This window comes from Podarcis cretensis (assembly GCF_951804945.1).
Source record: "Podarcis cretensis genome assembly, chromosome: 17".
Taxonomy (NCBI): Eukaryota; Metazoa; Chordata; class Lepidosauria; order Squamata; family Lacertidae; genus Podarcis; species Podarcis cretensis.
Window position 1 is genome coordinate 3,926,276 of NC_137187.1, and position 27,690 is coordinate 3,953,965.

A 27,690-nucleotide genomic window follows, 5' to 3' on the forward strand; every position below is an offset into this window, starting at 1 on the left:
CCCCCTTTTCCGGTGAGGAGAAGGAGGAGGAGGAGGCTGCCGTTGCCGCCACTTGGGCCAGAGCCGGGGCGCTGCCTCCGGGGGCCGGGCCGGGCGGGAGGAGCCGGGCGATGGGCAGCGGGCGGGAAAGCATGAGCGGCTTCCCTCGGCAAGGCGCCCTCTCGGGGCTGGGTCACCCGGAAACGGAAGACAAGGGCTGCCTGCTCTCCGCCTGGCTCTCCGCCGGAGCGTCGGTGGCGGCGGCGGCGGCGGCGGGAGGAGGAGGAGGCGGCGGCGGCGGCATCGTCGGCGGAGGCTCCGGGGCTGCCCCACCTCAGCTCGCGGCCCGTGCGCCGCTGGACTCGGCGTCGGCCCGGCCGCTGTTCCCTGCCTCGGCCCGGGCAGGGCGGAGAGCGAGGGGCCGCGGGCGGGGTCAGTGCCAGCGAAGGGGGCTGCTGGGGTGGGTGGGGGGGCTGGTGGGGGTTGGCTGGCCGGGGGCGACCACGGCTCCCCTCCCCGCCGCCTTGGCGGTTCTCTGAGGCGGCGGGGCGGGTTGCTGAACGGCTGGGGGGGGGGCGGGAGAAGGGAGCCGCTTCTGGCATCGCGGTTGGGGGGGCTTGAAAGGGGGGGCGGGGGTTCAGTCAGGTTTGTGGAGGGTGAGGTGGTCGGTGCCCCTGTGGAACTTCCATGGTCAGAGGCAGCATCCTGCTGAACGCCAGAAGCTGGGCACAGACAGCATAGTGTGTGTGTGTGGGGGGGGTGCCTTCATGCCCAGCTAGTGGTGCTCTCTACAGTGGTACCTCGGGTTACATATGCTTCAGGTTACATATGCTTCAGGTTACAGACTCCGCTAACCCAGAAATAGTACCTCGGGTTAAGAACTTTGCTTTAGGATGAGAACAGAAATCGGGCAGCGGGAGTCCCATTAGCTAAAGTACTGCTTCAGGTTAAGAACAGTTTCAGGTTAAGAACGGACCTCCAGAACGAATTAAGTACTTAACCCGAGGTACCACTGTATAGGCATTTGGCCCATAGCCTGATCTGATGGAGTTTTCCTTATGGGCTTAAATGGGTTCCTCCTTTCGCTTTCCCCCCAGGGCCAAGGGCTGCATATGCTTCCCCACCAAATGATCCTCTTATTTCAGTGTACAGCTTTTAAGTGCATTGCACTTCTCCTGCGGGCCGCACTCCGAACGCTGATAAAAAATCTTCCTCATGCCAATTCTAAAATGTGACTTCTTGGAACTGCTGTGGTTTTGTGCAGGGAGGTCGTTTGGGTTACCTGGAAGCAGGTGGCAAAACAGTTCCAGAAAGGAGAGGTCTTGTAGTAGGTGGATCTTGCCCACTGGATAAGTTGCTGCTTTGTTTTTATATTTTCTTGTATGTTCTGGGGTGGGGGTCCTAATGTTTTTATAGTTGACATTGGATAAACATAGTTTAGCATTGCAGTATACGAGTTCTTGCTCCCCCACAATCTGAGTTGTAAGCAGGGTGTTTGTATCTGCAACTTTCTGTTTCTTTTTTTCTTTGCTGGAGTCTGCCCTTAAAAGCACCTCATCTTGCTCTCTAGGCCTTTCAGGGGCACAGGTCTGAGTTTGCAATCTGTATTGATGTATCAGATGTTAGTGGCTAGACCCCTGAAATATGGCACTTGAGTACGCTTATTTCTGTATAAGGTAATATCCCTTCTCTGTAGCTTGTTTAATTGTCCATAGTACCTTATGGTCCGAGGGACGCGGGTGGCGCTGTGGGTAAAAGCCTCAGCGCCTAGGGCTTGCCGATCGAAAGGTCGGCGGTTCAAATCCCCGCGGCGGGGTGCGCTCCCGCTGCTCGGTCCCAGCGCCTGCCAACCTAGCAGTTCGAAAGCACCCCCGGGTGCAAGTAGATAAATAGGGACCGCTTACTGGCGGGAAGGTAAACGGTGTTTCCGTGTGCTGTGCTGGCTCGCCAGATGCAGCTTTGTCACGCTGGCCACGTGACCCGGAAGTGTCTCCGGACAGCGCTGGCCCCCGGCCTCTTGAGTGAGATGGGCGCACAACCCCAGAGTCTGTCAAGACTGGCCCGTACGGGCAGGGGTACCTTTACCTTTACCTTTTTACCTTATGGTCCAACCTGAGTCATTAGGGCATGTCATTTTAGGAGATGAAACTTAATTTTTGCAAATTTCTTTAGTGAGGAGTCTTAAAAATAAGTTTTTGGGTGCAAGGAATTTAAATCTATTATTTTTGTGATTGGACAACATTTAAATTACTTTTTGAAAAAAATATCTTCTGAAAATGTCAAGTAATATAACTGCAAGTGCTTGACAATCATTTTTAATGATTTCTATACAATTTTGCACACATACTACTTTCCAAGCAAAACTAAAATATATTAATTTAACCAAAATATATTTTGAGTTCCCAAGTCCTTGCAGCTTTTTAGCACCCCTCAGTTTTTGAATTTGAATGTTGAAAAATTAAACACGCCCTCCTGAGGCATGCCCAATAAGTTTGGTTTGCTTTGAACAGTCAGTGATATCAAGAATAATGTTTCTTAATAGCTTTATTGCTCCATACTTAATCCTTAGTGGTAATCTTTGATGGAAACCCTTGGGAACTCTGTAATTATAAGCTGGAGGTGAATGAAATTTGAATATGTGACAGTATGTTAGTAATTAATGTGGTCTTTCTGCAGATTGTTCTTAAATTATCTGTTTTGTCAGTAAATACAAACTTTGGTTGGAAAGTTTGTTGTGCTTTAAAGTTGCACTGGTAACCCTTGATGGGTGACTGGAGGTGAGAAAAAAGTTTATTTGGCTTATCTTTGACAACAGAAATAACTTTCCCATATAATCCCATTCTAAAGTTACTGCCAAGGAAGTGTGCATAGGATTGCAACCATTGTTCATTAGAGATCATTGGGAGGCCCGTGTTTCATGTTTTGTATTAGAAAATATGTAGGCATTATCATATTAAGTAAACTTTCCATTGTAGAAGTTGTTCTGTGGTGTAAAACACATATTTTCTCCATGTTTATTTTGGAAAATTCTGTAAAACTGTATTTCCTTAGCTGTTGTTGTTCTTACTTAAATTAAGGCTCAACTAACATGACTTCTTGGCAACACTCTACTGGCATGCATTTCAGATGTATAATCATGAATGATTGTGGGTTGCTCTGGACATGGCTTTAAAAAATAAAAATAAAGCAACATTTTCCTGGCAGGTCTGTCATACAATGTAAAGGATATGTGATGAGGTGGAACACCCAGGACATACATAAGGATGTCAGTTGTGTTTTATAAAAATTCACCATTGCATGTTCTGTTTGGGATATTCTTTTAATACTCTAGCTCTTGCAGTGAGGCTTTTTCAAAGGCCTCCAGACTGAAGGAAAAATTAAGATTGGATGGCACTAATCAAGCATATCCTATTTTGGAGAGTTGTGTACTAGCAGCATGGGAGTGACTACAAATAGGAAGTCTGGACCCAGGACTTTGGTGTTCTGTTGACACATCTGGGAGAGGGGAAAGGTTTTTTTAATGTCCTGTTGATCTCAGAGGATTCAGAGCTAAGAGACGTATGTATCCTTTGACTGAGCAAAGTCAGCAGAACATTTGGGCCATGTGGCCCACCTCATTGCATCCCAATGGGCTGAAGCGAATGAGACCTCTTTCGAACTTCCAGTATTCAGCAATCATTAATAGACTTCAGAATGATGAAATGCAGGCTTCTTTATCTGCTGCCTGTGTCCTCGGTTGTTAGGGATTGTTCTGCAGTTCTGTCATCCAAAGTTCTGCACCAAGGAAGGTGTTCGTTTTGTTTAAGATTTTGGTAATATTGCAACCATGCGCATTTGTTCAACATCTCCCTTTCTGTATTTTCTTTGACATCTAGGTAAAGTTTCAGGAGAAAAGCGAGAGAAACATGAAGGCCCCTCCCCCTCCCCCCCCCCCCCGGTGCCTGCCATGTTGGTCTGAGTAGCACAAAATTTTCATCTTCCTATGAAGCCCATGAGTGGGATTCAACTAACAACTTCTATTAGCTTAAGAGAGCTTCACCCTCCTTCCTTATCCTCCAAAATTGTCTCAGGAGGATGTTGGGAGAACCCCAAAAGCAGTGCACTGGAAGGAAGAGTGAAAATTTTGGATAATTTGGACTGTGGAACATTAGAGCATATTAGCAGCCCCCAACTTGCTTAGCCAGGTCACGGAGTGTCAGGAGTAGAGTTGGGGCTGTCTTGAAATAAGAAAGTCACTGTATCTCAGTAGTAACGTAGAAAAGGTTCCCCGGTTTAACATCAACCCTTCTCTTTTTTATCTCCCCCAGCTAGAATGGAAGAATCTCACTTCAACTCCTCCCCATATTTTTGGCCAGCAGTGCCCACAGTCTCAGGACAGGTAAGGAGTAACCAAGTAGCAACATGCTTCATGCATTGTTTACCCCGTAGCTATTCTAAACTCTTCCCCTTTCCTCCTTCCCGCTGTAGATTGACAACAGTATGTTCATTAACAAGATGAAGGAGCAGCTCTTGCCCTCAGAGAAGGGCTGCGGTCTGGCTCCTGCCCACTATCCCACCCTACTGACTGTACCCACCTCCGTGGCCCTTCCCACCAACATTTCTATGGATTCTGACACCAAGCCAGAACAGCTAACTCCACACAGTCAGGCTTCTGTGACGCAGAACATCACTGTGGTGCCTGTTCAGTCTGCTGGGCTCATGACAACAGGTGAGAGGACTGGGAGGGTGCAGGAGCAGTGGAGGGGTGCAGCTCAAAGAAACGGTGTTAGGGCCGTTCTTGGTCAAAGAGCAAGGCTAATCCTTGTCTCAGGTGGTAAAAAAAGAAGAGCATGCTGTCCGAAGGCACAGTATGGCCTGAATGCTTCTGTCCCATAAAATGCCTAACTATCTACTTGTTGCCTAGATGAATGTCTCGGTTTCAGTCCTGTACAGTCGTACCTCTGAAGTTGAATGGAATCTATTACAAGGCGCGGCTTCCGATTGGCTGCAAGAAGCTCCTGCAGCCAATTGGAAGCCGCAGAAGCCAAACTGGATGTTCAGGTTCCAAAGAACGTTCTCAAACCGGAACACTCACTTCCGGGTTTGTGGTGTTTGGGAGCCAAAACATTCGACTCACAAGGCATTCGGGATCCAAGGTACGGCTGTATTGTTTGTGTCTTTATTACACCCTTCCTCTGAGAAATACAAATTATCATACACAAAGAGGTCTACCAAAGTTGTATTCACCAGCTCCCATGCATCTTGTCTACTTGGCTGGGGACGGAGGGGGGAGTTTGCATCTCAGTTCTGAAGGTCAGCCCAGCTGTTCTCAGGCAGCAATGTCAAGTTCTCCTTATACAGTTTTACTGCCCAGAAGCAGGAAAAGCCTGGAAAAGGAGGTCCTAGCTAGGCCATGGGTTGCCCAAGCTCTTTGGGTTCTTTTGGAATGCAGCTGTCAACAATCTACAGCCTTCCTCAGCTTTGAGCTGGGCAGGTTGGGAGGTGACCAGCAAAACGATCTCCACCTACCATTGCAGCTTCACAATTGAGAGTAGAGCTGGGCAATCATCTAGTTTTCAATATTGTGATGTATCACCAGCTAAAACATTGCAATATACTGATATATAAGTGTCTGAAATAAGAATGGAGCCAATGTAGAGGCATTGGTTGGCTGCACGGTTTCCCCCACATTGTGATTTTTGCATCACACACGCCGCTGCGCGCGCGCACCACACACACACCATGATTCACAATATATTGCCAGGTCCAAAATAATGAAACCAGTATCATGATAGGGACTTGAAACCGGTTTGGACGAGGTTTGGGGTAATATATCATTAGATCACTCAGCCCTAATCAAGATAAATGCTGGCCATTTGTCATGCTTGCCAAAAAAGAGCCCCACAGTCATTGTGGTGGTGAGATTTGTTGAAACCCAACATTCAGTGCTCTTCCTCTCTCCCACCCCCCCTTTATCCTCGCAGCAACCCAGGTCCTTGTCCGACTCTTAATTACTGCAGCATATGGAATGCCTTATGTGACAAAACCGTTCAACGTGCAAGTCTTCCTTTCCTTGGACATCTTGAAAGATGGAGCTGGAATCTGACCCTTCCCTTTTTCCTCATTGCAGGTCCTGGCCTGGTGATCACCTCTCCTCTGGGTCTCTGGTGACCACAGCCTCTTCCGTGCAAACCTTTCCCATCTCTGCACCAATGATTGTCTCAGCGCTTCCCCCTGGCTCCCAGGCAACTCTCCAAGTCGTACCTGACCTTTCCAAGAAGGGGGCCACAGCTCTTTCAGAGGGTGGGGCAGCCGGTGGTGCTGGAGGTATAACCCCCAAAGCTCCTCGTGGTCGAAAAAGAAGCGGCTACAGGAATCTGGCCTGCCAGAGATGAGTGACCCTTTTGTGTTATCAAATGAGGATGATGAAGACCAGCACAAAGATGGCAAGACATACAGGTGTGGTTATGGGACTCAAAGTTGCATATGGGCAACTAGTGTGCGTTTGAATTTTAGACTTCATTGGTTCTGGTTTAATCATGATCTTGGCAGAAGGGAAATAAAGAGTTGCGGTAGTGTTAGATGAGGGACACCAGAGAAATGCTTACTTGTCTGGTCTTGAACACATGTTTGGCTTGTGAACCAAAAGTCATAGCATGGCTCAAGGGCCACTCTGGAATTAGCAATAAGAAGAGCAACCCATCCTGGAATAATTGAATAAATGGTTATTACGGGGGGGGGGGGGGGAATTAGTTACAGAAGCAGCATTCAGATAGGACCAGAAACTATTTGAGTCGATCTCTAGAGGATCAGGACATAAAGAATGAGACAAAGCAATGTGTTGATGCCATGGTAATTGTGGAAAGGGGACAGTGATAGATGCCAGAATACATTGCATCCCTTATAAGGCTTTTATAGGGGATGCCATGGGGTGGTGGTTGTTTTTTGCATCTGTCACTAAAAGGTAGATATGCTTCAGGAGAGAAAGAAGAATTGGAAAGGGAAAAGAACCTAAGGCACAGGTGTTGCCTATTCCAAGATGGTGGGAGATGCTAAGAATCAGGAGGTTATCCTCCGGTCTAAGGCTTCTTGGGCTTTCCTTTGCTGCAAGTTTGTGATAGGAGAACTGGGGTGAAACAAAGCTTTTGTAGATCGCTTTAACATTCCCTTAACTGGAGAAAGAACATGAGGCTATGCATTCCATTAGAAACCAAAACACAACAGAAGTTATAAAACAGAGATGTAGGAGGAAAAACTGGAGGGGGAAGTGGAAAAAGAGAATTGGGGGCTGGGGAGGCAAAGCTACCAATTTCTGGACTGACCTCAATCGGATGAGCTAAAACAGGACTTTAAACCCCACTTTACTTCTCATAGATTTTGTACTTCAATGAGGGGTTTGCCCAGATCAGTGGGGGCGGAGGGTACCTAGAGAGCTAGTAATATCTTAAGTTTTTCTGCCACAGATGCTGAGTGCAAAGGTTTGTGTAGTGCAAAATGAGTTTTCTCAATACATCATGAGTAGAGGTTCCTAGCTTTGATAGATGCTAATGCACGCTAACGTGTTGTCTGGTGGTTGTAGTGTCTGAGATATGGAGTTTTCCTTTGCCAGAACTCTAAGCAGGCTTGTTAGTGATTACACCCTAGGTTGGTTGATTGTGTTAGGGACCAGACCAGGAGGAAAGTATCTGCAGATTTTGGAGTTCTCGTACCTCTTTGCATAACTGGTAAAAGAGTCTCTTGGAAGTGAGTGTGCTAAAGAAGGAAATCATGGGGCTGCTTCCTTATTGTCTTGGGTGCCTTAGCCTAAGCTTAACATCTCAGCCTAAATGGAGATTTGAAGTCAAATGTGACCATGGAAAAAGACTGGGAAGTTGATTTCCTTGATAACAATGGTTGTGTCCTTCTAATGCTTGATTGGTCTGTTTGTTGCCAGTGAAGGTGCCCAGACAGAAACAAGTTGCCCTCAGTTCCCAGGATTATATTCCGTTGTTAAATTTTAGCAAGTATTGGACTCTCTAGAGGCGAGTGCAAATTGCCTGGGGCTATAATTTTATGCTGAGAGCATCTTTAATTCCACCTGCTGCAAGTCTTGTGTAAATATGAGATACTGAATAGTCATACTTTCTTTGTCCTAGGGTGGATTCTGAATATTTGATACTTGTAGTTTCAGTATATTGGCATAGCTGAACTATTGCTCTGACTGTTCTGTAATTCTGAGGAATTTGTCTCTCGAATAGCAGTTCCAGTTGTCTCTTGTGCCGAGCTCTTGTAACATGTGGTGTGGCTGAACAGGTTGTGCTTGTGTGGGGGAGTTTGCTGTCTGTACTACAGGGTTCTCTTCCATTTAAGTAAGACGGTCTTGCATACTATATTTATTTTTACTAAGTAGCATGAAATAGTTTTCTGGAATCCAGGATCATTACGGTGCATTGGTACAAGCCAGCTCATTTTGCCTTGAACTTGTGCTGAGGTTGTTCTTAGTTCTGTTTTACCGTGTCCTGTTAGTTTTGCAACTGAATTCAAAGCAGGATTTGTGCTGCTGGCACTCTATCCTTTTACTTCCATTGTTGACTTCTGTAGCTGCTGAGGGCTGCTGTCCTAGTTTGCTTATTAGCGTCTCTCAAGTGTTTCCAAATGATAATGGCTTGGCTTGTCCTCTGTGGCCATAATGCAGCAAAACTACAGTGGTGCCTCGCAAGATGAAATTAATTCGTTCCGCGAGTCTCTTCGTCTTGCGGTTTTTTCGTCTTGCGAAGCACGGCTATTAGTGGATTAGCGGCTATTAGCGGCTTAGAAAAAGGGGGGGGGAGGAAAAAAACTCGCAAGACGTTTCATCTTGCGAAGCAAGCCCATAGGGAAATTCGTCTTGTGAAGCACCTCAAAAGACGGAAAACTCTTTCGTCTAGCGCGTTTTTCGTCTTGCGAGGCATTCGTCTTGCGGGGCACCACTGTATATGACTACATTGGGGCAAGGCAGCAACTTGTAGTTTCTTAATGTGCTTATAGTAGTTTATTAGGACTGTTGAAGAAGCAAAATGCTTTTCAGAATAAAATGGATTGTTTCTTCAGTATTTGTCATTTCTACCAAAGAAACTTCTTACTCCTTGCTCCAGTGCAGTACGAAATATGGAGCCTCTGACATTGATCAGATGATCAGGTGTGATTGCACAGCACATTCTCATTGACAACGTTCCGGCTACTCAAGGAGCAAAAGCATTAGAATGTTTTCAGCCCAACTTTGGCTAAAAAGGGGGAATGTTGCCAATTCTGCTGGGTTAAAAACTTGAAAGCCCTTAAGGGACAGGCTGAAGAATGGTGAAAGGGGTCAAGGGAGAGGAAGCCCAGAAGCAAAGTGGCTGATGGAAGAGTGCAGAGTTGGTGATGGATTGAGAAATCAGAGGCTGAGGGAAGAGCAGGTAAGGGAGGAATGGCTTAGTGAGCAAAGAAGTCTTGGAGTTGCGGGAAGAACGGGCTACTGAAAAAGATGTCTCAGCATCAAGGGGGGGGGTATGTGGCATAGGGAAGGAAGGCGGGAGTGGTTAGAGCAGCGTTTCCCAAACTTGGGTCTCCAGCTGCTTTTGGACTACAATTCCCAACATCCTTTACCACTGGTCTTGCTGGCTAGGGATGATGGAAGTTGTAGTCCAAAAACAGCTGGAGACCCAAGTTTGGGGAAAACTTGTGTTAGAGCAAACAGAACAAAGAAGCAAGTGGGCTAGAAAGTTGCAACTTAAGGAAGCAATTATTATTGGTTGGGTATAATAAAATGGGGCATCAGGGAAGAACCAAGGACAAAGTAAGATGTAGGGGATAAGGAAGCAGATGCACAATTGAGCTTTCAGAGCCTGGGGCAATGGGATTGCTAGACCCCGATAGGCCTGCCTGCACCTTTTAAGAATCGCATAGGAGGTGAGTTCTGCCATTTGTGACTTACTATCACTGCAGCATTTCACATGACCCTACTAAGGGGACAAGGACAGACTAGAAGCAGTGGTGGCAGATTGGAGCTGCTGTCCTATAGAAGGGAAGCTTAAAAGGGTTGGCATTGCTGTAACAGGATAACTGCTGCCTACGCAGGTTCGTTGGATCTTTTCTCTTAATCTGTACCAATTGGACCCAATCTCTGGCAGCAAGTGCTTCAGCCCAATTTATAAGCTAATATTCTGTGGTGGGTGTGAGATCTCCGCCACAAAGTGTAACTGATTTTTCTCCCAACTATAACCCCCTCCACTAAACTTTGATTATGAAAATCTTCCTCTCTGTTGACCAGGATCCCTGGGGAGCCTAGAACTTCATGGTTTGCAGGATGTGCTGGCTGCGTTAATACTTGGTATAGTTGTCAGAGCTTGGACTTCCCAGCTTCTGGTTTCGTTCATGGAAAAGATCACTTCAAGTTAGTACTGATATTCAAAACTGTGGTTGTTTCTGAGTGTTTATTCAAGCAAAAATAGGCGCTGATGTTTTGGGATTGTCAGATCTTGAGAAGGTGCTGCAGAATACAATTATAGTAGCAATAGCCTTTGGGTGGGGGGGAAACTTTCAGTTACCTACAGCAGCTTAGGCAGCGAAATGCGATGCCCAGTGTTCTTTGTGTGCCTAAAGGGCAACAGCGTGAAGCTATTTAATCCAGTAAACAGTAGAACTTTTAACAAGAACTCATGTTCAGAAGTGTTTCCACCCAGGCTGATAGTGCATTCATAGAAGGGTCCCTTGAAAATATTCCGGTAGACCTAGCCTCTTACTGGCCACTTCCTCTTTGATCCCATTCGGGGGGGCTTTGGATGTTGGGACATCTTGCCCACTTGACCATGACACAGAGCCTTGGCTTTAGTCTCTGGTGTATCAGTGACCAGTTCTGAGACCTCGTCATTGCTGGGCAGGCGTGTACAGTTGAGGTTGCAATGGCCTAGGCAAAGTCCCAACTGGGCCTGATAACTTTTGTGGTCCTTTGAGATCTGAGGATGGGGAGAAGACAAAAGGCTTGGGATTAAGTCACTGTGTAGCTGAAGAATACTTTGCAGCCAGGGAGCCCTTTCATTTACAGATCCAGCAGCTCATCACGTGGTGAAACAGCAAGAGTTCTAGTTGTAGAAGCTCCAGATACCCTCTGTGCCATGTAACTACCACCCATCACATCCTCTAGGCTAGGTTTGGTTTTTCTCATTTATACAGTCCTTAAAATGAGGCAGGGCGGAATAGTTTTGTTGCCAGACATACACGGCTATTTTCCCAGAGCCCTCTCCTCACTGTCTCCTCCTAATGGGACGTGGTTACGTTATATTCAACCATACCCAACTTTGGGCCAAAGCTGTGGGTATCAAGTGTAGGCAGGTGCTCCCCTCTGTTGGAAATGAGTCCAGTTTGTGAGTGTGTCAAAGTCCGTCCTGTTGAAACACTTTTAAGAAAGACGGTTCTGAGCATCCACAGTTAAAATGGGAGCAGACTGCTGCTGCTGCTGCAGCTAAGGCTTATAATGAATGTTAAGTCGTGAAGCAGGTTGTTGTAGCAGCATACAGAGGAAGGGGTTGAGCAGGCAGAGCCTCAAAATGGCGCCAAGAAATCATTCTCTATCCAATAATCATTTCTGTAAAACACTGCAAAGCTAGGCAAGAACTATATTTGATAAAGATTGATTTCTTGGCACTGCTGTGAGGCTGTGTCTTATCCTTTGCAGTTTTGGTACAGCCTTTTTTTATTATCCTTTTTCGCCGTAGAGCATCATGGGGCCATATGGTATTGCAATGCTGTTGGGTCTTTCCCAGTTCTTGTGCATCTCCAGCTTGAGGGCTGCCTTCACATAGTGACGTGTGGATGCCTGTCTGAGAGGAGAAGGTGCATGCGTGATGGTGGTGCTGAAGTGAACATAAGAGCTCTTCTGGATCAGACCAAAGTCCTGTCTAGTCCAGCATCTTGTTTTCTGCAGTGGCCATCCAGATCCTTGTGGGAAGTCTAGCAGTGAGGCATCAGTGATATATCCCTCTCATGCTGCCTGCGTATACATTTTGTATAGATTCGCACAAAAGCATTACCGGGATTTAAAAGGCGGAATTGACTTCAGGGTTGGGGGTGTCTCCGAAAGGTGGCACTTTGTCCTGGATCTTAGGCAAGTCAATCGAAAAATCACAACCCTAGCCTTACAATATTGGCAATTTTATTTTTGATTCCTTTCCTAATGATCCCTGACATGGAATGTCATTTTCAACACTATTGTACCCTCAGTTGTCTTTTTCATTGATTTATCCAACCCAATCCTAAATCGCTTTCCTAGTCAATCACCCCACCTGCTAACATGGACTGAACATTTCTCATTTCTCTCAACCGCTTTATTTTTATTACCCTGAACAATTTAGTGTTCTCAGCAAATTTGACTATATCACTGCTTGCTGCTATCTTCAAATGAACAAGCTTAAAACCACAGGCCCCGATGCAGGTCCTTTGGGGACCCCACTGATTAAATTTCTCTGTTGTGAGAACAGTCAACTTAGTTCCACTCTCTGCTTCCTGTTCTTTATCCTATGGCTGCTAAGTTTCCTCCGGAGCCTTTGGTGAGGAATTTCTAACAGGGCATAATCCAGTGTGAGTTACTCCGTTGATTTGACATTGACTCCCTGCTCCTCTTCACATGGCCGTGTCCCCAAGCTGTTTGAGAGTTCACCAGCTGGAAGGAAGGAATAGTGTTAAGGGCACCTAATACTCATTTCATTGGAGCCTCAGGGCCTGCTTTCAGTCATCAGTGCATGCTTGTGTGTGATATCTGTGGGTTCCAATGCTCCTAACTGCAGGAAATTTAGGCTTCCGTCACCATTTTGATACTTCATATTATAGTGCACTCACCCAGCTCTTCTCAGCATTGAAGGGGTGTTGTGTGTCTGGGCTGCCTGACACACAACACCCCTTCAATGCTGAGAACATACTGAGTGGAGTGGGCTTTCCCACTCCACCCAGTATGGTTCCCCAAATTAAGGCACTTGTCCTTGAACCCTGTTGCAGCTTGATTCCTGGTGCTAGTGAGCATGTTCCTGGCAGCGTTCAAACTTCGCCAGGCACATTTTGCACCTAGTTATCAGCCACTTGCGACCAAGTGAGGGTGCCAGGGGGGTGCCTGACGTCTCCACCATCTGGAGGTGCATGCCTGGGGATCCTTGGATCTTGCCTGTTTTCGCACAGTGGGAACACATCCTTTGGAATTCTATTAGCGGTGTTTTATCTGCGCAATTGGAACAAATTTCAGGAACCAAAACGTCGTGTTGAAAAATGCGACTTTTGTGCCATCTGGCCTCCAAATGGCAACTAGATATTCCATTTTGGCGGCAGTTTGGTTTAAGGAGCCATTGGGCGCTGAGTTTCTAATACTGGTGCCTGGATATTTGACACCACTGGTTTGAAGGTGGTACTGCCAGACAACCAAATGGTTTTAGCTTTGTTTGCCAGAACAGCTTGTTTAGGCATGCATGTGAATGGGAGAATATATTCAGAGTACAACCCCCAGCTTCTGCATTTACAGGGGGGGAAACAAACAAGAAACCCGCAGCACTTGGAAATTGATGGTGTGGTGTAATGTTTGATTTTGGCAACTATTTGCATTCTGTGGTTGGCTTGGAAAGATGGATTCAGTCGAGAGCAAAGAAGAGCTCAGTGCTTTAAAAGAGTTGCCAATTCCCAAGTATGCGCTGAGCGTTTAGTTTGATGTAGGGCTGGTTTGGCACGAGTTTTGAGTCAGTAAATCCCCAGGTCGGATTTCAGTAAGCTCAATTTTCTAGCCTCTTCTCTGAAATATGGAGGACATGAAACCATTGTAAGGAAGATCTATGCGGCTGCTTTGAGCATTCAATTTTGAAAAGGATGCCACCTTTTCACAGTGCAGCACTAATGTTCCTTCTCCGTCTTGTATGGGTTAATAACTTCTATGACAGCTGTGGGTGTATATGCTTTCTCTCAGTCCCAGCATAGAGATCCATAAATCCTGAAACAGGTCCTAGCTGAGTACTGCTTATTCTGGCATTGACTCGCCGAGGTCTCAAGCTGTGATCTTCCTCAGCCTTGCTGCGGGTTGAACCATTTGCATGTAAGGCATGTATTCCCTCACTGAGCTAGGGAGGGACTCTCCCAGAAGGAGATGTTCCTGTGAGCTTTTCAGCCCAAGTGAAGTGTATCCAGGCTTACATTTTTTGATATTGTTCATATGCTTCTAGAGGGGAGAACCAGTTAAGTGTAGGTACGTTTTTCTGAAAGTCAGAGAGCTGGAGAAACGTCTTCGTGGTCCCTGGGTGAGCTGCAAAGGAGTGCGTGTTGGTTTTGTCTTCATGCTCATGGCTTGCCTTACTCCTTACTCTCAAAAGCACTTCCCTGTGGCTGACCCAGGTCATTCCTGCATGTTGAATTGTTTGCAGGCGGCTTTGCAGAAGATTTGGGTGAGTTTGCAAGCAGAGGTCCCTGCACTGAGAAATAGGGAAGCACAACATGTAGAAATATCTACCTTGGGGTCATTGTTCCCTGTTTAAGATCTAAAGTGCCCCACTTTGTTCTTAAAAACAAAATGTGTATGTGTAATAGCACATTCTTTTTCATCTGCGGGATTAGAAATGCCCTGCTTTCCTATGGTGATTTTCTATCACCGTTTTATACGTGGAAAACTTTTCCATGCTATTCCCTCTATTGATCTTCATTCTTCTAGCGGTGTGTGGTCGGGATCTCGCACAGCGATCCTGCCTGCTTTAAGAGGCTGAGATGGTTACGGCAACCTTTTAGAAAGCTGTTTTGAGAACCTCACAGAGCTTTCTGAATACTGAGGAAGGAAAATTGGGGAGTTTTTAAGACCAGCTTTTTATGTAACGGCTAACAAAAATTGGGAAGGAAAGTTGAGGCTGAAAACTCTCTTCTTTCTCTCAAAGCAGCTACTTCTGTCCTTCCCCTGTTCTCCTCAGGGGAATGCTCATGCAAACTTTCCTAGAGGCCAGCTCCATTTCAGCTGGGTTGCTGAAGACTGTTATGCTGGGGAAAATGAGTTAACAGCTTAGCTATGACAAGAATTTTCTATCTATAGGAAATCCAGTTGTGAGATCTTTACACTCAAACCTGCAGAGAGTGGCATTTCATGTGAGGCTCCCATTTCTAAAAGGTTTTGCATAATCAAAACCATCTGTTGAATTTTACCAGACACCAGACATTTTTTTGTTTTGTTTTTTTAAAAAGAAGTTAATCCTAGAAATTCAAACCAAAGCCTTGTGTTATGGGCAGCTATTTTGGGAGGGGGTGTTGGAGCTATAGCCAGTCTGGGAAAGCCCTGCCTTAATTGCATGGAAAAGGGAGCGTGCCAGTTTCATACATGAACTACCGTATTTTTCGCTCTTTAACACGCACCCGACCATAACACGCACGTAGTTTTTAGAGGAGGAAAATCCGTAGGCGTGCCACCCATAGGCATTCCCTCCATAACACGCACAGACATTTCCCCTTACTTTTTAGGAGGAAAAAAGTGAGTGTTATGGTGCAAAAAATACGGTATTTAAAAATCATATCTGAATAGGCAAGCAATAGATACTGTTGGCAGAGTGAAATACAGAAAGCGTTGCTTCATTAATGCCATGTGCTCATGGCCATGCAGTACCATTCTGCTTTCACAAATGGTCTGAAAAAGTACCAAGTAAAGACATGTAATCTATTATTGTCATTTATTATTATTTATTAAATTTGTATACTGCCCTATACCCACAAGTCTCAGGGCAATTCACAGGATAAAATCACAATATAAAATCGCAAAATACATAATAAAAACAAAAGCAACCCTACCCCCCCAACACATTTTTAAAAGGGCATTGGATGGTAATCAGCCTAAGGCCTGGTTAAAAAGGAACGTTTTTGCCTGGTGCCTAAAGGGTTAGGGCCAGCGAACTTCCCTGGGGAGAGCATTTCTCAGACAGGGAGCCATTGCAGAGAAGGCCCGTTCTCCTGTTGCCACCCTCTGGACCTCTCGTGGAGGAGGCATGCATAGATAGGCCTCAGAAGATGATCTCAGGGTCCAGCAGGTTCATATGGAAACCTGTATATGAACTCTGAATTCTGTGTTATTATAAAATTGTCTCTGCCATATGAGAAGACAGTTAGGGATTTAAAATGGGAGTTGTTGTTTTGGTTTGTTACTGCGTCCTTTTATCATGTATTTCATAAAATAAACAAAATTTTAATACATAAAAACATATTTTAATGTATTTATTGAAATAAAAGGTTTAATTAAATAAATAAAAAGTAGAATGAGACAATGAAAAGGCGGCCTGTATATCATGGAGCAACAGCTCCCTTCCCACCAGTCAAAGCAGAATGAGAAGGAACGTCTGAGTTATGGTCACATGACTTTGCTGAACATGTGATCTTCCTTGTGAATAATGTGCTCCTACCTATAAAGCATATCTGAGCCCTTGCATGGTGAAGGTGGGGCTATGAATCAGGAAATCCTTCGCTTAAATCTTGTCTCTGCCTTCCCTCAACTCATTAGGTAGCCATAGTCCAGGCATAGGCAAACTTCGGCCCTCCAGATGTTTTGGCCTACAACTCCCATCATCCCTAGCTAACAGAACCAGTGGTCAGAGATGATGGGAATTGTAGTCCTAAACATCTGGAGGGCCGAAGTCTGCCTAAGCCTGCCATAGTCACTCCCATCGGCAATATGGGGCTAATACTGACCAACTTTACCCTGCCGTATCTTACAAAAAAACCTGCAATGTGTGAAGTTCTTTTAGAATATGTGCATTATCTAAATGTTAGGTTGATATTGATGATGATGGCATTTTAAAAAGACATATTCTGTTGTTAATGAAATGTAAGTAAGCAACATTTACCATCCAATAGTAGGGGATATCCCAGGTACTAAGACAATTTGCAGAGGTTTCCCAATCAATTGGCTGTAGAAAAGGAGCAATTGTGTGCCATCCTTTTCATAAGTGAACTGCAGCCCCTCTAGTCCTGGGATTGTGGCTATTTCCTCCTGAAAAGAGGGGGTGTTTTATAATTTTTAATGCTTACCTAGGCTTGGGAATAGGTTAGAGATTAGCTCTTTAGTTTCGGAAAGACAAGTGACTGTTCTAACACTATATGCCGTGGATTCAGATTGCATTGTTGAGTAAAATCAGCACTCAGTTCTACAGAGCAGAAAGCAATTGCTTGTATCATGGCATCTCAGTTTGCATCCATTGTGGGTATCTGTGTCGTGGTTTCTTTAGCTCCACATCCTAGGGCACTGGGGAGGGGAGTGGGGAGCCGTGAGCCCAGGGCCAAATGCAGCCTTCATGTCCTCTGTCCACCGCTTGGACCTCTGCCCAGGCCATGCCCAGTCTCTGACACTTCTCAGTGACCTTGCTCTGAGCTAATGTCAAAGCATTTGACTTTTCTGAGTAGTTTGCACTGAGTTTAATGTGCAGAGTTGATTACCCGAGGTAGATTCACCCCAGTCGTTGCATGTGCGAAACGAAGTCCACTCATGCAGTAGGACTTCCTGCCTCTCTTCCCCGTGTGCCCCCTAAATCTGCTCTGGAAGGCTGGGGATGGGGGCTCCCAGAACAGGTTTGTGGGGGGCACACTTGGGGAGGAGAGAGTGGAAAAGTCTCGTTGTGTGAGCGGACCTTTCTCATGTAGTGCTATGTTGAATTCCACCCATTGGATGCTCCCTTAGTTTTGCCTGGGGGCCCCACCCAGAACGTCCCCCATGATGGAATATTCCCACCCCTTCCCTAGTTGAAGTGTAGCTTATTCTAGATCCGCTTCACCAAAACTGAATTAGGAAAAAACAGAATTTGGGGGTGGAGGAGGTAGCCCTTGGAGGTAGCAGCAACCTTCTAGCAAGCAGTGGATAGGTATCCTCACGCTCGGGTGTGTGATCCTGTCTCTTTTGCCCTCGTCCTGGTCTCAGGTGCCGGATGTGTTCCCTGACCTTCTACTCCAAGTCGGAGATGCAGATCCACTCCAAAACCCACACTGAGGCAAAGCCACACAAGTGCCCTCACTGCTCCAAGAGCTTCGCCAACAGCTCCTACCTGGCCCAGCACATACGCATCCACTCGGGCGCCAAGCCCTACACCTGCAGCTACTGCCAGAAGGCCTTCCGCCAGCTCTCCCACCTACAGCAGCACACACGGTAAGGGCCGCGAGGGCGGGGGAGCCTTCCGCGCTGCATGTGCTGGCGGCATCTTCGCATGAGGCAGGTGCCCATTTGGGGGAGGCTGCTCAGGGCAGCGTTGACCTTGACTGCCAGTGGTTCCCCCATTAGTGCATTGAGCAAAAGGTACAGTGGTGCCTCGCAAAATGAAATTAATCCGTTCCGCGAGTCTCTTCGTCTAGCGGTTTTTTCGTCTTGCGAAGCAAGCCCATTGACGGCTTAGCGGCTTTTAGCGGCTTAGCGGCTTGGCGGATCAGCTGATAAGCGCTTAGCAGCTTAGAAAAAGTGGGGGAAAGGAAAAAAACCCCGCAAGAACTCGCAAGACATTTTCGTCTTGCGAAGCAAGCCCATAGGGAAATTCGTTTTGCAAAGCGCCTCCAAAACGGAAAGCCCTTTCGTCTAGCGGGTTTTCCGTCTTGCGAGGCGTTCGTCTTGCGGGGCACCACTGTACTCCTCCATGTGTGCTCTCTAGCCCTCTTCTAAAGTGCCACCTGGGGTGAGTTGAGGGGGGCTGTTTAGCCATCAAAGACAGGCATTCCTCTGTGATCCATGGGAGACTGAAAGCTGTAGGTCAGGACTGGCAGCCTCCCCAAACGGCACTTGCTGAGCAGCCGCCCCTACCCCCCAAGCCCACCCCAGCCCCTGGGCATCCCAAGCGCCCCTTTCTGCCAGCCCGGTTCTCCTCTCTCTGACCTCCTGGTGCAGCTAGCGCTCTCGGCCTTTCGTTCTTTCTTTGCTGGGGGCAAGAGCGCTCCTTGGTTTCCCCTCCCCTGTCGCCAGGCAGCATGGCGCCCTCCCTTGTGTTGTCCTTGCTAGCCAGCTGGTGCTCATATCCCAACTGCTGCCCCTGCTCCTCCTCCTCTCCGGCAGGATCCACTCCAAGCTCCACACGGCGATTGTCAAGCCGCACAAGTGCCCTCACTGCTCCAAGAGCTTCGCCAACACATCCTACCTGGCCCAGCACCTCCGCATCCATTCGGGGGTCAAACCCTACACCTGCCGTTACTGCCAGAAGGCGTTCCGCCAGCTCTCCCACCTACAGCAGCACACACGGTAAGGGCCAAGGAGGCTGGGGGCCCAGCCTGGCCCCCCGTGCCGTCAGCATGCACCTTTTTGGAGCACGCACGCCAAGCATGCAGAGTGGGGGGGCGCGGGGGGGGAGGCGGACCGGCCCCGTCAATCGCAAGGGAGCGGCCCACCAGAGAGGATGGAGTGAGGGCTGCAGAAAAGACAACTGACCATTCCAGGGCAGGGACGGGCAAGGGCCTGCCCTGGGGAAGTCTCCCTTCCCCTCCCCCCACTTTTCCCCCAGGGGGTCACAGAGAGAGAGAGCGGGAGGCAGACACGGGTCATTAGGGGTCCCAACCTAGGGGAAGGGGGAGGGAGGACAGGAATGGGAGCAAGGGTGTGGGGAAGCTTCCATTGGATAGAAAGGGGAGCCACTTCCTTTAGCAATTTTGGGCTGGCATTGGGGTTGGTTCTTTTGGAAGGCCGATGAATGGATCTGTGGGCCTGTCCTTGGGCACTGTGGAGGGCAGAAGGAAGTTGCCTTGGCATGGCCACGGGTGACTGTGAGACCGGTGAGCTTGCCTTTTGCCCAGGAGCTGCTTGTCCCTCTTCTTTTGTTCTTGCACGATCTTGCATGCTTCCCCCTGCCCTTAGCTAGCTCAAGTCGAAGGAGGAAGGGTTTGCGACACGGGGCTCACACAAGAGAAGTGAACGAATAAGCCTGGTGGAGGGGAGTTCACCTCTTGCTTAGCTCAGCTGTAGGGCTTGCTGGGTGCAGGGTTTTCTGTTTCAGTGTTTCTCTGCTCATCTTCCCTTTGCGCTTTTCCTTTCTGCGGCAGGATTCATACTGGAGACCGGCCCTACAAATGTGCTCACCCTGGGTGCGAAAAGGCTTTCACGCAGCTCTCCAACCTGCAGGTAAGGTGGTGAAATTGCTTCTTTCTCCCTTTTGAAGTATGGCACTATATGGTCCTTCGTCTCTCCAAACCTGAGCAGAAAGGAGTTGTGACTGGAGAGTGTTAGAAAAGAAGGCATTTCTATATCTGTCCATTCCTCGAGTGCAGGATCTGTGGGTGTGACTAGGGTTGTGTTGAGAGCCTAGAATGAGCAAAAAGTTGTTTACTGGGTTCATCAGAATTTAAAAGAATTGTGAAAATATTGAAATCCCTGGAATTATTTTTGGAGGGTGGGCTGGGGATAAGACAGCTCCCATTGATCTCAGTGGGCCCTAAGTTCAAACCAGTTTAGTTTGCTTTTATGGATAGCTCAGTTGCTTAGAGTGTGGTGCTGATAATGCCAAGGTTGCTGGTTCAGACCCCACATGGGATAGATGCACTGCAGGGGATTGGACTAGAGATTCCTTGGGGTCCCTTCTGACCATTACAATTCTATGATTCTCTGATCCCAATATTAGTAGTTTTAGTACCAATATTGCATAAAATTAATGAAGTGTTCACTAGACATTGTGCAATAAATGGAACAGACCAGTCTTATCCTACTACAGGCTTGCAATTCTGAATCAAAATAAGCAGCCTGAAGAAATGTGTGTGTGTGTGTGAGAGAGAGAGAGAGAGAGAGTGTGAGTGTGTGTGAGAGAGAGAGAGAGAGTGCGCGCGAGAGAGAGAGAGCATCTGTTAAAGGACAAGGCAAGGATGTTCACATGTGGCTTTTTTCAATTACTGTGGTGCAGTCTGATTTGGTTGCTTAAGTAATCGTGGGAAGATCAGTGGTTGTTGCCTGTCACAGTAGGTAGATAGGAGCATCTTAATTTTTATAGATCTAGCTCTCAGTATGAATGGTGACAAATCTGAATGCTGAATTCAGAACAGCTGCCATTGCTTCCTATGAACCGTGAGTGAGTGTGTGTGTGTGTGTGTGTGTGGAAGGAATATGCTTGTTAACTTGACTACATATGAATTTTAATGGCTTGGGGGGGGGGGACGGGGGAGGCATGCATTGCAGAATACAAATTCTAAAAATTAAAGGCTTTGCTTGAGGATTTTGGAAAGGATAGCTTAGGGTGTGCTTGCGTCCTTTTTATGCTGAACAAACCTGAAATGTGGTATGAGTTTGGAGCAGAGAAACAAAGAAAGATGGGATAAGGGAGAAGGAACATTGGGAGGGATGGGGAAAGAGATGGGTAGCTGGAGAACCTTGTAAAGTGTCTAGGTTTGAACTCTGGACATAGCAATTTAAGCAAGGTTTAATTAATCTGTCTTCATAGGAGAAGGGCCTGGAGCCCAGGAAACAAAACTGGATGCTAAATCCCAACACACTGGCCGCTTTCTTGGTTACTGCATATTTAACCTGATAAGTTAAATATTTCTCAAAGTCGTTTTCAGAATATTTTAAACGAGGGCTGGTGGTTCACTTAGCAGCCTCTTAATGAAATACCATATATAACTAATCCCAACTTTGCCAATGCTAGCGTCAAGAAGAAAAGGAGACGGCTCTCCTCTCTTTGCCGTCTGGTGTGTTTAGGTCCACTTTACCCCCTTTCAATGCCCCACACCTTTTGTTGAACAGATTCTACACCGCTTGCCCATGATGGCAGCAGGGAGAAGAGGAGGAAGGAAAAGTCAACTCGCACAACTTTAAATATTGCTCAAAGTCTGCTAAGCGACAGCTGATCTCCCCTAAGTGGAAGTGTGGGGCAAAGTAAGGAGATGAGGATCAGCAAGACTCTGAAGCCAGTATTACTTACCTTGGCCTCTGAGAAATGGAATAGAGACGGTAGGGAAAGGGCGAATGGGTCTTTTATCATGGCATCACAATAAGAAGCTAGGTAAAGGTAAAGGTAAAGGTACCCCTGCCCGTACGGGCCAGTCTTGACAGACTCTGGGGTTGTGCGCCCATCTCACTTAAGAGGCCAGGGGCCAGCGCTGTCCGGAGACACTTCGGGTCACGTGGCCAGCGTGACATCGCTGCTCTGGCGAGCCAGAGCCGCACACGGAAACGCCATTTACCTTCCCGCTGGTAAGCGGTCCCTATTTATCTACTTGCACCCGGAGGTGCTTTCGAACTGCTAGGTTGGCAGGCGCTGGGACCGAGCAGCGGGAGCGCACCCCGCCGCAGGGATTCGAACCGCCGACCTTTCGATCGGCAAGCCCTAGGCGCTGAGGCTTTAACCCACAGCGCCACCTGCGTCCCAATAATAAGAAGCTAGGTTTTATCAATACAGCTTCTGCCGTGTGTGCATATGTGGATAGAGAGAGCCAGTGTGGTGTAGTGGTTAGAGTTGCAGACTAGGACCACGAAGACCTGGGTTCAAGTCCCTGCTCAGCCTGCCAAAGAGATCACTTATGATCTTTGTCCAGTCACTTATTCTCACTACTTCTGTCTCACAGCCCTGAGCTTCGAGGGCTTGATAAATGAAAGTAATGGTGCGTGGGTTGGGGGTACCATGTTTGCAGCCTTGACCTCGGAGGAGGGTGGAATATAAATGAAGCAAATAGCATGCTTATGTCTTAAGTATAAATGAAACCTGCATTGGTTTCATATCACTTTGGGTTCCTTAAGTGCAAAGGCAATTAACCGAGAGGCCAGTTCACATATGTATGGCTGTCCAAAGCAAGCATAAATCTCTGGCTGTAGAGTATGTTGCAGGTTCAGTATGTCAGGTCAAGAGCAAGCTTGAAGTCTCAGATGCATAGAGATTTGGGACTTCCGGGTTAGCGCGATCGGCTAATGGCGGATTCCCTCCGAGCTCCGGAGGGAATCGGCTCTACTGGAGACGGGTCCTACCGCGACGGCGACGCGGGGACCCTCAGAAACCGCAGGCGCGGAAGCCTGCGGACTTGGTGACTCGGTGGGCACCTTAAGCGCCCCCCCGACCCACGAAGAGCCTTTTTAAAGGCTACGGAGAGGGTACGGAGAGTGGCGTGGTGCTGTGAGTAGACCGCTACTGCAGTGGAGCGAAGCCGCAAGCCATGGCCGGAGAGCGCTGACTTTTTCCCCTGAAATTCGGACTTGAAATAACCCGTGAGTAGAATGGAATTTGGACTTTAAAACTTTTACCTTTGAATTTGGTACGACCGGGGGATGTGCTAAAGGGAAGTCCGCACCCCCCCTACCTACAAAAGATTTAAAGCAAGGATTGGAGAACTAAGGTGGAGAGATCTTCTTTTCGGTGTGATTTAAAAGATAATATTTCCATGAATTTGACAGAAGAAGATTTGTGCTGGAGAGTAAGAGTGGAACCTTAGAAGTTTTTGTCTAACCCCCCCCCCCTCCCGGACCCGGGAGCGTCCTGTGTGTGAGCTGGAGGAAAAGGAACAAGGAGTTTGACAACTGTCAAAGGAGCTGTCAAACGGGCAGTTAAAGTTAAAAATCTTATTATTTAACATCTCTCTGGACTAAATTTGTTACATTTGAATCAAAGTGGTTGGGAACAAAGTAGTTATAAATAACAAAGTAACGGACTGTTGGGAAAGGACTATTAAGTAACCAGAATCCCCCTAGGGGGAACTCTGAAACATTACAATGGCTGCAGATGGAAAATTACAGGCAGAAATAGAAAGAATGTTTTTTCTCGTGGGAATACTGCTAGAGCAGAGCATGGCTATGAACAAACAACTTATAACCTTGAACTCTAAAACAAGCAACTCTGCTGAATGCATAAAGGATCTGACTGGAAAAAAATCTGCAGCTGAATCAGAAGAGACATCTTTGGAACTGGAGGAGAGGGAAGAAGGAGTGGAGAAAGTACAGGTGGAGAGTACCAACCAGAAGCCTATATTGCTAAAACATAAAGAAGAAGATCTTTGGATTACAAATCTGCGAAAGATGCGAAAGTGGAAGGAGGAAGCCCCTGGAATACTTGGAACACTGGAATTTAAAAGAAATAAGAAATATGATTGGGGCTTCCTCTTTGAGCATGGGAGATCAGTGGACCTTTTGCAGCAGCTGCTATCAAGCATTTCGGATGGAAGAAAATCTGATGAGACTGTGCCAGAGCTCCTTCGAGACCTGACAACCAACAAAGAGGGTTACCAACAAAACCGGCAGAGAGAGACTGACAGAGATTTGAAGGCCTCTGATGTGAGGAATCCAGGCTAAGAACTGTTTTGTGGACATTTATTCGGGAAGGGACAGAAACCGGGGAAGGGAGGGAGGGGAGAACAGAATTTTAACCTTTGTGTTTGGCTATTATGACCTATATTTAATATAAAAAGGGGGAAATTTGTGGAAGGGAGTTTGGGTCGACCTTAGAAAAGGATTTAATATTTATAAGATAATTGGATAAGTAAAATTTGGCCAAGTAATAAGAACTAACTTTTAAAAAAATAAATAAAATAACAATAATATGTAAAGGATGAGAGATAAGAACTTGCTGAGCTAATTATTTGAATTAGGATGTATGAAGGGGGGTGGGGGGAAGTCAGGAAGTGGGGTTAAGAAAGCAAGGATATGAAATTATACATGCATAGAGATTTGAAGGACCTCTATGGAATCAAGACTTGGAGCACTTGTTCTTGAGCTTGGAATTCTGGGGTGACTACCAGCTAACTTGGCCTTTCTCAACCTTGGGCCCTCAGATGTTGTTGGACTACAATACCCATCATTCCTTGCTGCTAGGACCAGGGGTTAGGGATGATGGGAGTTGTAGTCCTACATTCCTATATGAAGAATCATGTTCCTCCCTACAGAGAAGGAACTTATCACGGTAAGCACCAACGTTTGCATCTGGGGACATGGGCGTAGCCGAGGGGGGGCAGAGGGGCAGCTGCCTCCCTCCAGTCAAGTGAAATAATGACAACACTTAGCTAACTGACCAGTCATGTTGGTTCTGCTCCCCTCCCCAAGTCCTCCCCCCCAAAGAAATCTTGGCTACGCTGATATCTGGGGACCCTTAAATAATCCAATAGCAGAATGGGCAGGGGGTCCATGATCTGCAATTACCCCTGCGGCATCATCTCTTAACCTGCTCAAGAAGATTACCCCGACCCTCCAGACCAGATTTTGGGGTTGCACAGGGAGAGAGGGGGTGATCAAAAATGGTCTCCTCCTCTTGTTCCACTTACAGATTCCTTCCAGACTGTTATTATTGGGCTCCACCCTCGCTTCTGACTCATCAGTAGTGGGGCTGAAGTCTAACTTTAATCCACTCCCCTTCTCTCTCCTCTCACGCTCTGCAGTCCCACAGACGGCAGCACAACAAAGACAAACCATTCAAGTGCCACAACTGCCACCGTGCGTACACGGACGGCACCTCTCTCGAGGTCCACCTGGCCACCCACACGGTCAAGCATGCCAAGATCTACAACTGCTCCATGTGCAATCGGGCTTACACCTCAGTAAGTACCATCCTGTGTTGGCTGGGGGGGGGGCGCGGGTGTGGGTGTGTGTGTGTGTGGAAACCAAGTGGCAACTGATAGGTCTTGACAGTTCTTTGGAAAGAGATTCCCCATGGCTTCTCTGTTAGACGGGACAACTATCTCCTTCATACTGTCTGTCTGTCTGTCTGTGTCTGGTTTTTATTTTCCATCTCTCTTCTGTTACAGGAGACATACCTGATGAAGCATATGCGGAAACACAATATCCCTGATGCCCAGCAACAGGTGGCTGTGGTCCAAGCCCAGGTGCAGGCCCAGGTCCAAGCCCAGGTCCAAGCCCAAGTTCAAGCCCAGGTCCAGGCCCAAGTTCAAGCCCAGGTCCAGGCCCAAGCTCAGGCTCAGGCCCAAGCTCAGGCTCAGGCATCGCAGCAGCAGCAGCACTTCCAGTCACAAGGCGGCGGGGCAGCCGGGGGCCCGTCTGGAGACAACCCTCCCAACCCGCCGCCCCAGTGTTCCTTTGACCTTTCCCCTTACAAGACTTCGGAACATCACAAAGACATCTGTCTCACGGTTAGCACCAGCGCCATCCAGGTGGAACATCTTTCCAGCTCCTAGAGACCTTGCTAGAGGGGAACGGGGAAAAAACTCCTTGCTCGTAATCTGTGCCTGAGGGCATTTCTGGTGTGGCGGCCTCCCCTCGTGCAGCAGCCTCTAGCCTCTTCTTCTACAGCTTCCCTTTGGGTGGGCGGGGGGAACGGGAAACGGGGGCTGTGTCCCCGTAGCGGCTGCCCCTTGGCTCAACCATTCGTGATTCGAGGCGCAACCACGGCACGTCCTAGATGGGAGGGGAAAGAGACCGCTACTTGTGAGAGGGGGTCCTCGGCTTCAGGAAGCATCTTTGGTTTGTCCAGGGAAAGCCCCCGTTTCTGTCACTTTACGAAACGAAAGGAGAACACCCTTTGGTTGCCTAAGTGAGGTGAAGCTGTTTGAAGGAAGGGGCTGCAGCAGCGGTTGGCCGATGGCGGATGAACAAGGGCAAGGGAGCCTCTGGAAGCTTTCCCTTGGGTGGGGAGCAGAGAGCGCTTGCTCTTTTCGTCTCCCCTCCTTACAAAGGGGAGGAAGAATGGCTGCTCCAGTTCTAGGTACCAAATGTGCCCACCTTGCAGACGTGTAGGCAAAAGGGGGGTGTTGCAGAGGGTTTGACCTCTACCGGCCGAATCACACACCCTAGGTGGCTGGCATTGAGGTTGCAAGCCTTGCTTTCCAACCAGATGCAGAAGTAATGGGGGGGGTGGAATCTCAGCCCCCGTTGCAACAATAAGCCTGCTGCAGATAATAAGATGAAAGTCTGAACCAAAACAAAATAAGCAGCTGGTGGTGACAGTGCCAAAATGAAGCCCGGTCCCTTCCCTCCGAGAGGAGGAGAGGTTGGGGGCTGGCGAGGCCATCCTTCTGACTTCTCCCCCCCCCCCAGGATCACAGGCCGCACCCCCAAAAGGGGGACCTTTCTGAGGGGCCAAGGGGAAAAGGAACTGCTGAGCTGCTCCTTGCTGCAACATCATCCAAATGCTTCCTTTGCTCTCTCGATCGCCAAGAAAAAACCGGAAGGAGGTGGCTGCGGTGGCAGCAGCACACAGACAGCAAAGCAGCGACTGAATCTTGCAGAGGGTGGACAGTGGAGAAGAGGGGAGACGATGGAAACAGCCGCTCACACAGAGAGAGAGACCAATGAAAAAAGGGGGGGAACCCCAAGCATAGACTCAAACTCCCATTGAATTTAAATATATCTATATATATATAAATATATATATACAGATAGATAGATATATCTATTCACACCCCAGCCCCATTTGGCCTGCTCTGTCCTTCCTGTAACTGTTTCTATCTGTGTTTATAAAACGCATTATCCTTGCGCACTTTTATTTTTCAATCCTTGATTTATGCCCTTTCTTGCTCTCACCATCTTCCAAGTTACTTCCCCCGTTTTCTCTTCTTCTGCTCTCACCATCTTCCAAGTTATTCCCCCTGTTTTCTCTTCTTCTGCCCCTGCCCCAATCTCTCTCTCTCTAATCTCGTGGTTTCCTATGCCATCATTTCAATTTTCCTAGTTATCACTTGAATCACAGAAGAAGGGAAGGAAGGGGGGGCAGAAGCTGATTGGAATTTGAGCAACCACAAGGAAAAGATCCCCTACGGGCATGTGAATACCGCAAGGGGGAGATTGGGGAGGGGGGGTTGTAAGGACTGTGCTTTTTTTACATAAAAAAATAATACTGGTGCATAAAATAGGAATTGGTTCAG

General features: G+C 47.6%; 1 protein-coding gene and 1 long non-coding RNA gene across 2 annotated transcripts in view; one reads left to right on the forward strand and one right to left on the reverse strand.

The window, feature by feature from the left end:
- LOC307206918 overlaps positions 1-27,690 on the reverse strand; it is a 249,753-nt gene that overhangs the window by 172,107 nt on the left and 49,956 nt on the right. The gene's annotated exons all lie outside the window — the stretch shown is intronic.
- ZNF384 (zinc finger protein 384) lies at positions 22-27,319 on the forward strand. Its single transcript, XM_079960262.1, is given in 12 exon segments — positions 22-411; positions 4,287-4,357; positions 4,447-4,687; positions 6,089-6,112; positions 6,115-6,309; positions 6,312-6,417; positions 10,229-10,351; positions 17,861-18,085; positions 18,977-19,159; positions 19,954-20,032; positions 25,252-25,410; positions 25,618-27,319. Coding segments are annotated over 12 exon segments (2,094 nt in total). The 5' UTR covers positions 22-110; the 3' UTR covers positions 26,005-27,319.